This window comes from Xenopus laevis, chromosome 5S (genome assembly GCF_017654675.1).
Source record: "Xenopus laevis strain J_2021 chromosome 5S, Xenopus_laevis_v10.1, whole genome shotgun sequence".
NCBI classification, from domain to species: domain Eukaryota; kingdom Metazoa; phylum Chordata; class Amphibia; order Anura; family Pipidae; genus Xenopus; species Xenopus laevis.
Window position 1 is genome coordinate 7,412,504 of NC_054380.1, and position 17,914 is coordinate 7,430,417.

The 17,914-nt window shown below is 43.1% G+C and overlaps 1 protein-coding gene across 2 annotated transcripts in view; it reads right to left on the minus strand.

The window, feature by feature from the left end:
- Positions 1–15,009, minus strand: part of glp1r.S (glucagon like peptide 1 receptor S homeolog) — a 127,713-nt gene extending 112,704 nt beyond the window's left edge. The window contains exons 1-2 of one of the 2 annotated variants that reach the window (XM_041564203.1): positions 14,735–15,009; positions 13,387–13,525 (exon numbers count right to left, since the gene is read on the minus strand). In XM_041564203.1, coding sequence (XP_041420137.1) covers positions 13,387–13,458 — 72 coding nt within the window. In that variant the 5' untranslated portion in view covers positions 13,459–13,525; positions 14,735–15,009. Of the gene's footprint in view, positions 1–13,386; positions 13,639–14,734 lie in introns of those variants that run through there. The other variant, XM_041564204.1, reaches the window with a different exon arrangement.
- Positions 15,010–17,914: the final 2,905 nt, after the last annotated feature.

Below are 17,914 nucleotides of genomic sequence, written 5' to 3' on the forward strand. Positions count from 1 at the left end.
GCTTAGTACAGGGAATACCTATGCTGCCATAGTTTTATGGAATCTCTCTGTACAGACTATGAGCAAACTTAGGGGACTGTTCCTGCTGAATTGTGCTTAGTACAGGGAATACCTATGCTGCCATAGTTTTATGGGATCTCTCTGTACAGACTATGAGCAAATTTAGGGGACTGTTCCTGCTGAATTGTGCTTAGTACAGGGAATACCTATGCTGCCATAGTTTTATGGGATCTCTCTGTACAGACTATGAGCAAACTTAGGGGACTGTTCCTGCTGAATTGTGCTTAGTACAGAGGAATACCTATGCTGTCATAGTTTTATGGGATCTCTCTCTACAGGCTGTGAGCAAACGTACAGGACTGTTCCTGCTGAATTGTGCTTAGTACAGGGGAATACCTATGCTGCCATAGTTTTATGGGATCTCTCTGTACAGACTATGAGCAAACTTGGGGGACTGTTCCTGCTGAATTGTGCTTAGTACAGGGAATACCTATGCTGCCATAGTTTTATGGGATCTCTCTGTACAGACTATGAGCAAACTTAAGGGGCTGTTCCTGCTGAATTGTGCTTAGTACAGGGGAATATCTGTTCTTTATAATTTTATTTGTGAGACAGGAGGAGAGGTCACTTCCCTGCAGAACTTACAATCTAAATAATGTGCAGCAGAAATGTTACAGTGTTACAACATATATGTAATATGTATGAGCACAAAGTACATTATCTCAGGTCAGTGTGAAATGAAATGGAAATCAGTTTAATGGCAGCAGACGAGGCTTTTGTTCAGTAGAAATTGTGTTGTGTCTTTTCAGCTGAATATTTTCACACTCATAACCAATGGCAATGACTTCGGGTTTTTCAAGGTAAGTTAATTTATTTAAATACAAAAACATTGATTTTGTTTCTGTGGGCTTTGGCGGATGGATAAACAGGAGGTATTGTGTTCAATCGTGGGCTGGAATTGACCCATCACCGGCAACAGAGGATGAATCTAATCTAACGATAATCATTTCCAATAAGCAAGGCCTAAAGCAGCAGAAAGAGGGGGTCGTACTGCGATATATGGGTCACTGGTCTTAAGTCACTTTGAATAATGAGCTTGATATTGGAGAACTAATGGAAGAACTCCACGGGCGATTTCGGTGCGATCTGACGCGCTGCGCAAAAATGCAGGCGTCAAGTCACATTCGATGGAAATAAGGTAAGGGAGGAACTCCATGGGCGATTTTGTCGCGATCCGATGCCCAAAAAAGCAACATAAACAACGGATGAAGTTGCAGTGTACATCCGACGCGACTGTCGGATGCAGGTGCAGCGTCTGCATTCGACAGTTGTGTTGCGTCGGACGAACGCTGCAACACCATCCGATGTTCCTGTTGCTTACCTTATTTCTGTCGCATCCGACTTGGCGCCTGCATTTTTGCGCAGCATGTCGGATCGCGCCAAAATCTCCCATGGAGTTCCTTCCTTACCTTATTTCCATTACATCCGACTTGACGCCTGCGTTTTCGGAACACGCCAAAATCGCCCGCGGAGTTCCTCCCTTATAGCCCAAGGTATTGCCCTAAGAAGGGTCAAGTCTGGCAGCAATTCAGCGGGTTGCAAGGACCAGGGATGGCTGCCATGATGGTTCAGTGGCTCAAGAAGGAGCTCAACATAGAGCACAATATATTAATAGGATAATATACACAATATATTAATAGGATAATATACACAATATATAATGAATAGGATAATGTACACAATATATAATGAATAGGATAATATATACAATATGTAATAAATAGGATAATATACACAATATATAATGAATAGGATAATATACACACAGTGGCGTAACTACCGGGGGAGCAGGGGGTGCGATTGGGCCAGGGCCCGGCCCCGCACCCCCTCAGGGCCCCCCCGGCAGCTCGCGCCACTCTTCTAATGCGGCCGTTTCTGGCCATATGGAGGGGGCGGGGCCCGGCTGCACGTCCCGCCACAGGGCCCGCCCCCCTCTAGTTACGGCTCTGTATACACAATATATAATGAATAGGATAATATACACAATATATAATGAATAGGATAATATACACAATATGTAATGAATAGGATAATATACACCATATTCAACATTAACAAATCCCTGCCCTGTTTCACAAATTTTTCTGTACTTATGAGCAGGGTTGGTTTAAAGGCCAAGGAAAAGCAAAATGTTAGATACCCCTCAGTTATTATAATCTCTCCCCCCCCCCAGGGTACTATAGTAAAGAACTACAACACCATCTTATTCCTGGATCTTCTTTACGACCCGGCCTGGGTGCCCATGTGCAATGGGTTGAATAGACCAAATGTGGCTTTTCAGCTGAACCAGGAGGGTTGCACGGTGCTCCAATAGTAATACCCCAGGCTGGTGCATTTTTCAGCAAACAGGAGAACTGGGCTCGGGTCTAAGTGATTATAACTACTGGGGTGTCTACAGTGGAGTAAGAACGGTGCACTGGTGCACTGCCCCCCCCCGCAATAAAATCACCCATTGACACCTACTCGTCTCTCCTTACACCCACCCACCCAATCGTGCGCCCTGCCTGTCAGTTAGGATTGCGGCTGGGGAGGGGGGATTCTTTCAGCTTTAAAGGTAACAGACCCCACCGTCCAGGCACCCTTTCCTCTATAGTTGCGCTACTGGAGTCCTAATATTTTAATACCTCCTGGTAATTATGCCTTTCCTTTTCCTTTAAGGCCTATGACACATGGGAATAATTTAAAGGGGAACTATCTTAAAAATGAAAAAATAATATAAGCTTCACCAACCAATTATCACTATCGCAAAAATGTAAATTTATTATAAGCTTCATCATACTGAAATAAGAAACTTTCTAAATACAATCAATTAAATATTTTGCATTGTTTCTGAAATAATCACGTTTATGTTCACTATTCCTCTCTCAGCATCTTTTTCTCTTCATTCTCTCTTCATGCAGCAGTTGGGTGTCAGATGAATGATCCAATATATCTTATAGGGGGGCTCCTTTCCTAGCAGAAGTATTAGAGCTCACTCAAATAACTAATTCCAGTACAAACAAAATCTATGAAATAACTGCCTTCTGCATAAATTCTGCATGTAGAGAGACATGATGTCTGGTGTTTTTAATAGAGTGAGCTCTAATACATCTTCTAGGCAAAAGGAGCCCCCCTATAAGATATATTAGATCTAACTGTCAATGAATATCTGACACCCAACTGCTGCATGAAGAGAGAATAAAGAGAAACAGATGCTGAGAGAGGAATAGTGAAGATAAACTTGATTATCTTAGAAACAATACAGAATATTTAATTGATTGTATTTAGAAAGTTTCTTATTTCAGTATGATGAAGCTTATATTAAATTTACATTTTTGCGATAGTTCCCCTTTAACCTCTGCTCTGCTGCCAGTTAAACTGCCCCTACACAATTTGTCACAGCTTCCCATAGAGATGTATGGAAAAGACTTAGGGGCAGATTTACATATGGTCGAATATCGAGGGTTAATTAACCCTCGATATTCGACTGCCGAAGGTTAATCCTTCGACTTCGAATTCCCCATAGGCTAACATTGAGGTTCGGTAGGTTTTAGATGGCGAAGTAGGGGGTCGAAGTTTTTAAAGAGACAGTACTTCGACTATCGAATAGTCGAATAGTCGAACGATTTTTAGTTCGAATCTTTCGATTTGAAGTCATAGTCGAAGTTGCCAATTCTATGGTCGAAGTAGCCAAAAAAAACATTCGAAATTCGAAGTTTTTTTTATTCTATTCCTTCACCCTTAGTGTGCCACCACTCAGAAACAGTGAAGCCATAGGTAGGCCATTTCCCATGCATCTCTGTAGGGAGTAATGGCCGGCAGTTAGGTGCCAGAACTAAGCTGAATCCAACCAGCCTTTAGTGTTAGGACTTTAGCACATGGGCCATTATTTCTGGCTGAATAAAACACATTGGTTTAACCCTTCTGTCCCTCCACTGAAGTCTAGGGGTGTGAGGTCACGTCAGCCGATAGTTGTACAGAGAATTAAAGATGCCCTGGTTCTGTCCCGCTAGCAGTCGGTTAGATGCCCCTGATTATATGAATAGATGTGTGTGCGGGTCTCGTTAGGAGGGAACATTTAGCCGTGCCGCTGATTGGAACAAACTGTGTCTTTACTCAGAATCAGATACTGAAGGTCGAAGAGACGCGGGCCCCTGTTCCTTGCCAAACAAAAGTTTATCATATTAATGAGCATTAGTGGAGTTAATTAACTTTGCAGGCTTTGATTGATTGTCTAACAGAATGCATCGCTGCATTTGTTTCCATTGACCTTTTCTGGCTGATAAATAAGATTGGGGCTTAAAATCAGGCCTTGACTGTTAGGGACAGTACAGCTTTATTTCCCTTTTTTTCTGAATGTATCCAGTGATCTATCTCATAGGATGGAGCCAACCTTATTGGGGTCCCTCTATGGCAGTGTTCCCCAACCAGTAGCTCGTGAGTAACATGTTGCTCTCCAACCCCTTGGATGTTGCTCCCAGTGGCCTCAAAGCAGGGGTTTATTTTTGAATACGTTTTGGTTTACAAGTTTTGGTTGTATAAAAACCAGGTGCACTGCCAAAGAGAACCTCAATGTAGGTTGCCAATCCACATAGGGGCTACTAAATGGCCAATCACAGCCCTTATTTGGCGCCCCAAGAACATTTCTCTCGCTAGCGTTGCTCCCCAACTCCTTTTACGTCTGAATGTTGCTCACGATTTCAAAAGGTTCCTGTTGGAGTGTTTAACAGATTGACAGATATGCAGATCATGTGCATCTAATTTCTGCAAGCTCACAGCTATTACTGAACTACAACTGCCCCCTAAATAAAACCTGAGCTGCCTGCAGTACTTACCTACTAGCCACTGCTTCTGTTTATGTTACATGTGCCATTACTTATGCTCAATGGTAAAAGCACTTTGCTAGAACTTGCAGGATAGACCTAAAATGCACCTAAAAATGGATGCACAATGGCAACTTCTTTTCTTTGTAGTGGAACCCCAAAGAGCAGCAGCAGTAGATAAGAGGGGTGGACTGCAGGTATCACAGGACAACATGAATAGCAACAGAAAGGCAAGGTGATGAGACAAGAGCAAGTTAGTCACAGCTGGGCAAGATGGAGATGGCAGGAGAAGATTGAGACGGTAGAGAAAGATGGAGATAGTAGTGCAAGATAGACATAGTAGGGTAAGATAGAGACTAGGGATGCACCGAATCCAGGATTCAGTTAGGGATTCGGCCTTTTTAAGCAGGATTTGGATTCGCCCAAATCCTTGTGCCTGGCCTAACCGAATCCTAATTTGGATATGTAAGTAATGGAAATCACGTGATTTTTCGTCACAAAAAACTATTTTTTTCTACTTTTTCCTTTCCTTCCCCTAATTTGCATATGCCAATTACGATTTGGATTCCGTTTGGTATTCGGCCAAATCTTTCACCAAGGATTCGGGGATTTGCCCGAATCCAAAAGAGTGGATTTGTTGCATCCATAATAGAGACAGTAGGGCAAAATAGATATAGTAGGGAATGATGAAAACACTGTAGAAAGAGAAAGGAGATATGAAGGTGGGCCAAACCTTGCCAAAGGGCAGAGACATGTGGAGATTCGGGGAGATTAGTCGCCCGACGACAAATAGCCTCTTCTGCAACTAATCTCTCCGAACTGCCTTCCCACCATCTAGAATCTAAGCGGGATGGAACTCAGAGTTTTCTCGTGAGGCAACTTCGGGCGACTTCAGAAAACAAAGTGCTCTAAAGTGCCATCCCACGGCGATTTAGATTCTAGCTGGCGGGAAGGCAGTTCGGAGAGATAAGTTGCAGAAGAGGCTATTTGTCGTCGGGCGACTAATCTCCCCGAATCTCCCCATGTGTCTCTGCCCTTTGGCAGGGTTTGGCCCACCTTCATATCTCCTTTCTCTTTCTACAGTGTTTTCATCATTCCCTACTATATCTATTTTGCCCTACTGTCTCTATTATGGATGCAACGAATCCACTATTTTGGATTCGGGCAAATCCCTGAATCCTTGGTGAAAGATTCTGCCGAATACCGAACCAAATCCTAATTTGCATATGCAAATTAGGGGCAGGAAAGGAAAAAGTAGAAAAAAATATTTTTTTGTGACAAAAAATCACGTGATTTCCCTAACTTACATATCCAAATTAGGATTCGGGGAAGGCAGTTCGGGGAGATTAGTCGCCCAAAGAAGAGGCTATTTGTCACCGGCCGACTAAATCTCCCCGAATCTCCACGTGTGTCTCTGCACGTAGGAGAAGCAGGAATCAGGTTGTGAAGCTCCCAGACATTTCGAGCCTGGGCTTTTTTCGAGTCCTGGGTAGAACAAGTCCATTTATCCAAAACAATTCAAACAGCCACTCTGTTATATCCGAACTCTGATAGTTTGTGGGACGGAGAGTCATACTCTGGGAGCAGTATAAATCTGCTGTTTATTTACTCACGGGAACAGCCACCCACTGATTTGAATTTAATGGGATTCTGGGCAGCCATTGATCACACACAGAGGTACAACAGGGAAGGTCCCAGTAAATTGCCTACAAGACAAAGCTGCCGCTAAGCAGAGGAGGGCAAATAATTTATGGTTTCAAACAAATGAAAGGAACTGCAGTGTCTACAGTTAAAGCCAAATAGTGGCCTGTAATCCATTCAGGTGCCAAAGCCCAAGCATTGTGCTGCTCAGCGCTACACACACATTACAGTTGGTTTAAAGGCAAAATGTGCCACAGTATTAGGGTGCAGTTTATTTTGTGTCCAGACCAGTTAGAACTCTGCTGGCTGGAGATTCCTATAAATGATTCAACTAAGGATGAGATGGAGGAAACAAAATCATTGTGATGTATTAATTATTATTGATGTATTAATTGTTGAAAGAAGGGGATCCATGAGAACAGCTAAAGCCCACCATCAATGACCCAAAGGGGTTTGTCACTAAAGTCAGGAAAGTAAGTAAGTTTGAGTAAAACCATGGAACTTTCCATTCCAGAGAGGGTTTTAGTAAAGGAGAGAATGATATATCAAGGAAAGAGAAGGCCCTGGGGCAGGGGCTGAAGTATCCCAAGGGTAAGGGGGCAGGGGATGAAGTATCTGTTCACCAAAGAGTAGATCGATCCATAAAAGATGTTCTACCATAAGACCATGACCTCTTGTTCTTGGCTTCCCTTCTCTTCTGCCCAAACTCTCAATTGTTCTGCTGAGACCCATTTGTCTTTAGTAGGCCTCAGCTAAGAACATTTTTCTTTCCTATTTGTCCTCTCTAGAACCCTCTCTCTTTTTATGGCTGCTCTTTACTATGGCCCTCAAGGATGATTCTTTGGATTGGCTGGGCAGGTTCCCACTTGGCTGTGAGGCAAGGAGCTCTCTGAGGTACTGGATTCTGTGAATCTACTCAACAGCGAGTTCTTTTGAAGGATCAATATAAATATATGTCCATCCTGAGAACAATGAATTGGGTTTATGTTTTAAAGGTGGTTTGAATTATATCCAAACTTTGATTGTAAAGGAGAACTTAAACCTGAAATAGAATTTGCAAACATATGTTGTATTATACTGTATATGCTGTACTTACTGTACCAGCCCAGAGCCCTATAATAGTAATGATTGCTCCCAGCAGGTCCCCATCTTGGCTCTCGTTAGGGAAATTTTGTGTGTCATTGGCACTGCACATGCTCAGTGAGCTCTGGGCTGCTGGTGAAAAGCTATGTTTAGGGTAGGGATGCACCAAATCCACTATTTTGGATTCGGCCGTACCCCGAATCCTCCGGGAAAGATTTGGCCGAATACCGAACCAAATCCCAATTTGCATATGCAAATCAGGGGTGGGAAGGGGAAAACATTTTTTACTTCCTTGTTTTGTGACAAAAAGTCACATGATTTCCCTCCCCACCCTAATTTGCATATACAAATTAGGATTCCAATTCGCTTTAGCCTGGTAGAAGGATTCTGCCAAATCCTGCTGAAAAAGGCCGAATCCTGGATTCTGTGCATCCCTAGTTTAGGGGTTTGGGGAATCATCGTCAACAGAAAGTGAGGTCACTTCTGCCATGGGAGCTGATGCTACAGGGCTAGTTATGAATCAATTCTGATGCTGACTGTCTTGGTTTCTATGCTAATCTACTAAGGACATCTTGGTAGGTACAGATTTCTCCTGCTGGTACAGATGCCCAAAAATACTGGGTGGTGTAGCATTTCTAACTTTATTGTTTGTTAAAGGGATATTGTCATGGGAAACATGTTTTTTTCCCCCCAAAATGCATCAGTTAATAGTGCTGCTCCAGCAGAATTCTGCCCTGATATCCTTTTCTCAAAAGAGCAAACAGATTTTTTAATATTTAATTTTGAAATCTGACATGGGGCTAGACATATTGTCAGTTTCCCAGTTGCCCCCCAGTCATGTGACTTGTGCTCTGATAAACTTCAATCACTCTTTACTGCTGTACTGCAAGTTGGAGTGATATCACCCCCTCCCTTTCCCCCCCGGCAGCCTAACAACAGAACAATGGGAAGGTAACCAGATAACAGCTCCCTAACACAAGATAACAGCTGCCTGGTAGATCTTAAAGATCAATACTCAATAGAATGAATTATTTGTAATGTAAACAGTGTCACTTAGAAATAAAAATATCATAACAGTACTATTATTCTTCCTCTCCTCACTCAACCTCTATTCTCCTAGTCTCTTTTCTTTACATATTATAATACTGTAACCTGTTATTCCATCTATTTAGCCACTTTGTTCTCCTAAAATAGGGGATGACCATGAAATAGGCCAAATATTTAGCAGCATAAGGGCCCACTGACACCTTGGCCCACCGGGACTTTTCCTGGTATCCCTGTGGGCCAGTCCGACACTGGTGGTGTCACTGAATTAAAAATGAGCCAAATTCTAGATGAGATCCCCTCAGACCCAGGCACCTATTTGCATGCTGCTGACTGCAGTGTTTTCTTTGCAGCCATAAAGAATGCACATGAGTTTCCATCCCACATTCAGAATAAAGAATTTATTAGGAGGAGGCGGCATCACTAATCTGAGGAGGGATATATTACAGACAGTGCCTAATAAGATATACCACTGAACAAAAAATACTTCCCAAAGTATATAACCGGCGAGCTCTATCCCTCTGCTCTGCTTTTAGTTTGAGAAGTGATGGGACACCGGCTGTTAATAATAAGCTTTATAGTCACAGTAGTGTAAAAGCGCAGGTGTGCAACACCACCATCTTCTGATGAAAAATGAGGAGTGCAGTTACAATTAACAAAGTGGCAAAGACTTTCCCCAGAGACACAAAGTTACATTAATGTTCTCTATAGTTTTCATCTCTTTAATGTAGTGAGTCACAGTGATGTCACTCAGTGATGTCAGTCTTACTTCTTGGGCTGCCTGCCATTAGTAGTAATAACACTGGCTGTTCTAACACAATAATGAGACTGCTACCCTTGTCATCTTGCATTTCTGGCCCCTGTTTGCTCAGCTGTTCCTTACTGTTCCTTACTGTTCCTGCTGTCTTTGTCTTGTCCTAAAGAGTCCATCTTCTTTTATTGTCTACATCTGGTCCTACAGAGTTTGTCTTCTTCTTCTATTCCCACTTTGTCCTGCTGTTTCCATCTTGTCATGCTGTCTCTATCTTATCCTATCTTTATCTTGTTCAACAGATATGTCTCCATCTTGTCCTAATGTTTTCATCTTTTCTTTCTATCTCCATATTGTCCTACAGAGTGCATCTTCTTCTACTATCTCAATCTTTTTCTACTGTCTTCAACTTCCCCTACTGTCTCCATCTTGTCCTACTGAGTCTGTCTTCTCCTACTGTTTCCATCTCGCCCGATCTCCATATTGACCTTAAAGAATCTGTCTTCTTTTACTATATCCATCTTGTTCTACTGTCTCCATCTTCCCCTACTGTCTCCATCTTGTCCTACTGAGTCTGTCTTCTCCTTCTGTTTCCATCTTGCCCTATCTCCATCTTGTCCCTAAAGAATCTGTCTTCTTTTACTATATCCATCTTGTTCTACTGTCTCCATCTTCTCCTACTGTCTCCATCTTGTCCTACTGAGTCTGTCTTCTCCTACTGTTTCCATCTCGCCCTATCTCCATCTTCTCCCTAAAGAGTCTGTCTTCTACTGGCTCTATCATTTATAGTCCCATCTTCAACTACTGTCTCCATCTTGTCCTGCAGCCTTCATATTGTTCTACATAGTCAGTGTTCTGCAACTGCTCCTAACAGTTCATAATGCACATTCCCATAGTTTTTTACCCAACATGCAACATTTTTCTGGCAGGGGATTATAATTACCCCTGTATCAGAGCTCTGAATCTCTGTACATCCTATTCCTGAGCTGCTCTCTTTCCCATGGTCAGGAAGAGTAAGTGAATCCAGTACTTACCCAGGTACAGAGCTCTGTGCATGTTCTGCTGACCTCTGCTTTCCAATTTCAGCCTCAAACTGTTCAATGCCGTGAATTATCCGCGGTCCCTAATAACCTACATCAATACCCACATGCTGGGGCTGCCGTTCCATTGATTGGCCACGCACATTTCCATTCATGTTTAACAGGTCGGCTAATTAATTACTGGTCTGTGCAGCAAATACGTGCAATTGTTCTGCTGCATGAGGATCAGGAAAAAATATATCCCTGGAATAAATGAGCATTATCCCTACAATTAATGTAACTGTGCGTATTCATGTTAATTCCCCAGGCAAGTAGGGGCACCTAAGGGCAGAGACACACGTGGAGATTCGGGGAGATTCAGTCGACCAGCAATAAATCGGCTCTTCTTCGGGCGACTAACCTTCCCGCAATGCCTTCCCGCCAGCTAGAATCTAAATTGCCTGCGGGACGGCACTCGGAGCGCTTCGTTTTCCGGAGTTGCCTCACGTGGAAAATGAAGCGCTCTGAGTGCTATCCCGCCGTCGATTTCGATTCTAGCTGGCGGGAAGGCATTGCAGGGAGGTGAGTACCTGAAGAAGAAGCGATATATTGCCGGGCGACTGAATCTCCCCGAATCTCCATGTGTGTCTCTGCCCTTACTAACAAGAAGTGTTGCTACTGATTGCGGTGGTTTGTTTTCATACAAACAGCAGCGTGGAACAATGAAACAGACACGATAGAAAAGAAGGTGCTTGAGTGATCAATGTTCATGTTTAAATCCTTCAATAAAACTCCAGTTAATGCAGTCTGCCCCCAGTATTTATATTTCATCAATATGTATCTGTCTGTCTGTTAACAAATAAACTGATACATAATGTAATTGTGAACAATTTCAATGTGAACTTTCCCTTTATAGCACTTTTTTTAATCAACAGTGTTGGCCCTCCAGCTGTGCTGGAACTGCAATTCCCAGCATCCTCTGAGGTCAGGGTTTTAGTTGTACCCTTTGAATATTGCTACTTTGATTTCTAGCTAAAACTCCAGTGCATAGTAGTGTGTGTGTGACGAGCCAAGTGGAACACATGAATCACACACACAAGCCCCCAGAAGCCCCTGCAGTGAGTGGGATCAGCACAGCACAGAGCAGACTGGATAGTGAATGGGAAGGAGCAGAGACTTTACTCTTTCCCTTTGATTCCCACAGTACTTGGCTGTACATGGGGAAGCAGAGCAGTGCTAGTAATGTACAGGGAGTATGAAGGGTCCCTTAAAGAGATTCTGTCATAATTTTTATGATGTTTTTATTTCTAAATGACACTGTTTACACTGCAAATAATTCACTCTACAATATAAAATGTCATTTATGTGTATTTAGTTGTAATATTGGTGTGTAGGTGCATCTCAGGTCATTTTGCCTGGTCATGTGATTTCAGAAAGAGCCAGCACTTTAGGATGGAACTGCTTTCTGGCAGGCTGTTGTTTCTCTTACTCAATGTAACTGAATGTGTCTCAGTGGGACCTGGATTTTACTATTGAGTGTTGTTCTTAGATCTACCAGGCAGCTGTTATCTTGTGTTAGGGAGCTGCTATCTGGTTACCTTCCCATTGTTCTGTTGTTATGCTGCTGGGGGGGAAAGGGAGGGGGGTGATATCACTCCAACTTGCAGTACAGCAGTTCTAAAGTGAAGTTTATCAGAGCACAAGTCACATGACTGGGGGCAGCTGGGAAACTGACAAAATGTCTAGCCCCATGTCAGATTTCAAAATTAAATATAAAAAAATCTGTTTGCTCTTTTGATAGATGGATTTCAGTGCAGAATTCTGCTGGAGCAGCAATATTAACTGATTCATTTTTAAAAAAATGTTCCCATGACAGTATCCCTTGGCTTGGACAAGTGTTATGCTGGAGAAACCAACGAGAGGGATGCAGAGCCCCCCACTCCTGTACACAAGCCCCTGTGCCTCCTGCCACATCCACCCCTATTAACCCCTTCACTGCCAGACACACAATACACTGAAACTCACTCCTTGAAATAAGCAGCAGAGCACATTAAATCATATACATTTAGGCTCAGATTCTGGGCAGGAAGAAAATGTTTAGAATTGTACAACCTACCAAAAACTGATATATTAAAAACAATTAAAAAGCATTGGTGGCACCTTTTCATCTTTAATTTGCAAAAGAGCCTAATTCACCATTAACCATACTATTTTTTTCTATTCACCCTTAAAAACCTCACAATAAAGCAGGAATAGTATTGACAACCAAACACAGCAAGAATCAGTAATAAATGCCCACAAAAGTCCGTATTATACGAGAGGCTGAATCAGTTCTAAATAGAACTCTGGAATGTGTGGGTTAAATCCTGCTGCAAATGAAGAAATTAATGATCGGCCTCTTACATGACTTTATGGGCATTAGAATACTATGGATTTATTTGTGCAAGAAATATCCAACCTTCAGCTCTCGGAGGATTCTGGGAGTTGTAGTTTAACAACAGCTGGGGAGGACAAGTTGGGTGTCTGTATGGTTTATGACAAAAGTGCTCAACCTGCAACCTTTATACTGATGTTACACTACAACTCCCAGAAACAGAATTGCTGGACGTCAAAGATCCGAAACAGCTAGAGGGCCCCAGGTTTAGCCCCCACATTGTACGTGAAGAAGCGATTGTGGTGTTTCCAGTAAGAGGGAAGAAAACAAGTTTTTGGCCATGAATTAACCAGTGATAATCCAGGAATAAAGCAGAACTTTACATGGGGGTTAGAGACAAGTGGGGGCCAAAATGAATCAAATGATACGATGCTGGATCACATTTTGTGGCAAAGTTACACAAGGTCACTGATAATTTCACCAATGGACATGAACATTCACAACTTCTCTAGAATAGTTCACACTTCATCTCAGGAATTGTTCTGACTCCTGACAAAACCATTGTCAACAAACATTGTAACCAAACCAGCGGCATATCAAAAGGTTTCTTACCTGCTTCTTGGCACCTGATTTTACCATCTCCAAAAGTAGGAATAAAGTGAGGAGAGAGCGGGGAGGGATCATCTGGGATTATTCCACTGGAAGGCAGCAGAGAAGATCCAGAAGTGAGGGGGGGCTGGTTAGATTGGGGCTGAGAGGGGAGATCTTTGGTTAGTAAGATCAGAGGTCATTCAGAAGAACTTTGCTTGGTTAGACTGGAATAAGTAGAGTGCGTTTGGGTAAGTATGATTGGGGTGAGACGGAACATCATGAGCAAGACTGGGATGAGAAGACATATCCTGTTATGACTGGTGTGAAACACTGGGATAAGGAGGGATATCCCAGGCAAAACTGACACAAGAGGGGATATTTTTGATGTAAATTAAGATAGGGGATAAGTGTTGATAACATGAGTATAACTAGAATGATGAGGGAGATATTGGTTTGTAAGATTAGGGTGCTAGGGCAGATCTTTGGAATGCTTGAGGAGTGATGCTTTGGATGAATAGGTGAGATGTAGGCAAGAAAATAAAGGATGAGAAGAGATATCTTAGTTAGATCAGAGACATTTGGATCAGTTTGGGGTGAGAGGGCAGTTGTTGGGTTAGTAAGACTGAGATGAGGGTGAGGTGGGAGATGTTGATTTGTAGTATAGAATGTATATCTTGAGAAGAGATCTGAAGTTAGTATGATAAGGATGCAAGTGGAGATTTTGATTAGGTTTTGGATATCACTGGTATGTACAGTAAATGGATCTCCTGGGTAGGTTCGATATGAGATGGGGACGTAGGTTAGTAAAAGACAGGGGTGAGAATGTTTGGGATGAGTTGGCTACAAGTGGAATGACCTGAAAGAGAAGGGATAGCATAGGTTAGTAAATACGGGATAAGAGATGTTGGGTAAATTTGTGATGAGAAGGATATCTGAGAAACAATCTCTCAGGCAGGTTTGATATGAGAGGAGAGATGTTGGATTAAGGATGAGATGGGTTGGGGTGTGCTGGGAAACACTGGAATGACATGAAAGAGAGAATATTTTGGGTTAGTAACCCAAGGATGAGAGGGTAGATGCTGAGTTTGGGATGAGAGTGATATCTTGGGTAAAACTGAGATGAGAATAGATCACTAATATAAGTCTAATAGGGGAGGTTTGGGTTAGTAAAACAGGGATGAGAGGGATTGAGATGAGTAAGGAAAGGCTGGAATGGAAAAAATCTGGGACAGTGAACAGAAAAAGAGAATTATCATTCAAAAAGAGAAAAGATACATAGGTTGAGGGGTGGTCAAAAACCAGAGGAAGGGAAGGATGGGGCAGTTGGCAAGCAGGAAAAGCGGCAGCTAGAAGGAGGGATGATAGTTACCCTGGAAAGGATAGGTGGCAGTTAATCAGCAGGAGACGAGGAAGAAGAGAAATCCCTGGGACGGAGAGGCACGGGGAGAGCGTAGGAATAACACAAGTGATGTCAGTCTGTGAGCAGTGAGCCAAGGCACAGGGAGAGGGAGAGAGGCTGGAAGTTAAGGGGAGAAGCAGGTAGTGCAGGGAGGGAGGAGAGGAGGAGGATAAAGGAGAAAGGATGAGAATCTGGGGGATGAGAAGCCTAGAGAAGAACAAGTGTAGTGCCAGGAGGGCAGCAGTTGGCAGGTTGTGGGGTACAGGGGGATTATATCATAGCAGCTGATCCTTCAGTTTGGGAGGAGGTGTATAGTAGAGCATTAGAGCTGGGTTCCCATTTTCTGTTGCACCATAACTTATGGGAGATATCTGCACCCAGTCAGTTACCTTTCCTCAGATGGGGGCAGGGACACAAGATCATAGATAACCTACGAAATTATGGAATATTCTGTCCTCTCTATCACTGCTTATAACCGGTGATATTGGGCTATTCGTATACTTGCCCCAGCATATACCTCTCCCTCAGAAAACACCCCTAACTATCCACCCCAAGTGTCAGTCACTGGCAACTGCCCCATCATCACCCACAAATCTCTGTCCCTTGGAAAATCCAATTCACACAGAAGAAATTAATTTAATAACCTTCCCTATTATGAAATCATGCCCAATGCAGTCTCACTCTGAGAAACACTGTGCATGGTTCCGGAGAACGTCCAGAGGCTTGACCTTTTCTAGCATTTCCTGAGAATTAGATTGTAAGCTCCAATGGCACAGGGCTGATAGGCGGTCCTATTCTCTTTACAAGGCTATGGCATATCATAAGGTTTTGTTCATAATAAAACATAATAATAATGTGATTATTTATTCCACAAATAGAAGCATTTTATCTGACATTTACGGTCCTGCATGGGGATCCTGCTCGTATAAATATTCAACACAATTATTGTGCACCTTTGCTTCAGTTTGAGTTGGGCACTGTGGGACATAAACATATATATAAATATATATATATACATTTAGAGAGAGAGAGTATACAGTATTTATATTTGTTTTTCTGCTATATAATATTCAGCAACAGTTTCTGTACAGGGGTGCATTTAAAGGGACACCCTCCTGTATTATCTGCCCCTCTTCTATAGACTTATTGATGTATTACCCACACTGAAATATGTTGCCTCACAAATGCACTGATCTTATCATGTGTCACATCAGTGGTGTGTTTACCTCCAGCCACTAGAGACTAATGCTCGTGTGTGTGTGTTACCATTTCTTGGCACATACCCTTAGACCTGGACCTTTAACCTGCTGCCGATCCAACAAAGCTGAAACCCTCCACGGCACTTTGGGAAAGACTGGGATACTGGGACCTTAGGGAGGTCTCTCTAGGCATCTAATACATGCAATCACTGCTGCAATGGGGACAGGTAGGGGACTGTCTGACTCACTAGCAGGAATACACTCTGACTTTGAATATAACAGTTCCACAGGTTTACTCCAGATGGGATAAATAGGGGTACAGTTTGGATCCATGCAATATTCAGAAAGCTCTTCTTCAGTGGCGTAACTAATGTGCCGGGCCCCCCTGCAAAAATATCTTCAGAGGGGTCTGGTGTACTCGATCCCCATCCTCCTACCCACGTCCCATCATGCCTCCGCCCTGCCCACTCCCAACCCGACTCTATCCACTCCCACCCGACTTGTGTCCCCCTTCCTTGCCACAGGTAAGTTTTTTTAATTAGCTATAGAGGAAGCAGACCCCACAGTCCGGGCCCTCTTGTGACTGCGCCACTGCTCTTCTTATGCCCCCAAGTACCTCTCCTTGGAAAAGGTTGTTTCACCTAAATAGACGGCACACACACAACCCGCCCTCACACAGGGGCCACACACTTGTATCTTTGCTACTATCCTCCCTTTGGTGGGTCACTCAGTAGGGTGATCACAGGGGCATGCACATTGGGGTTCACAGATGAAGAATCCATTCAAAGACAGTCTCTCTCTATCTCTGGATGGGAGTTGCAGCAGGGGATATTTTTAATGGTCCATTCTGTAGCTTGGGCCTCCAGATGTATCCTAGGGTTCCCAGCAAGCTTCATGCTCTAGTCCTGCCTCTCAGCCAATGGAATGATGTCACAAGCAGAGGATGCTTAGTAGTGATGTGCGAGCCATCCCGATACCCGCAGGATTCGTGGGTCGGGTGGGTTCGGGCAGACCACGCACCCCCTTTCTGGATCGCGCCAGTGGCTTCTGGGTTGAACTTTTATAGACGTGCGCCTCTCGCCTGCCTTTTTGTGAAGTCATCAGCGGGGCGGGTCTATAAATGGATCCCAGAAGTCAGACTCGGGTGGACAAGGGTGGTGGGAGGGCGGGTAGTTGGCAGGTGCGGGTCGGGATAAGCCCAATCTGCACATCGCTAATGCTAAGGCACTGCCACAGGAGCTGGTTGGTCTGTAAGGGATGCAGGCAAAACTGAAGGGAGAATCCCTGCCATAAAGCAAAACAGGACTGCTGTTTATTGCCAGAAAGCTGTAAGCCATTATACTGCAACCTATATTATTAGCTTTGCCCCTTTAGGGTAAGGGCACACACTAAGATTCAGGGAGTTTACGTCGCCAGGCAACGAATCACCTCTTCTACCAGTGACTAATCGCCCCGAAAAGCATTCCCGCCGGCTAGAATAAAAATCTTGTGTGCCCTTATACGTTTCCCTATATTAGACATATCCACTTACTTATATTCTATGGCTGATATTATTTGCCAGGGGCTGAACTCCTCCTTCAATTTTCACCCTGATGTGATCTCATTATTATTACAGTTAAAATATTGACTTTATAGTGGATGCATTGGATAGGTTCAAGAAAGATACCAATTAAGAAAACACAATAAGGGGTAATTTTTGCTTGTTTTTACTGGGATAAATGGACACACATTGTATGTAGCCAATATGGCTTTCTCTAATATTCTGTCTTATTAAATGTATATTTATTTGTATAATATAATGTGTGCTGCATATCAAAGAACTGATTTTGCAACTAAAATACAGATATCAGATCTGTTATCCAGAAACCCATTATCCACAAAGCTCAGAATTATAGAATGGCTATCTCCAATAGGCTCCATTTAATCCAATTAATCCAGATTTTTAAAAATA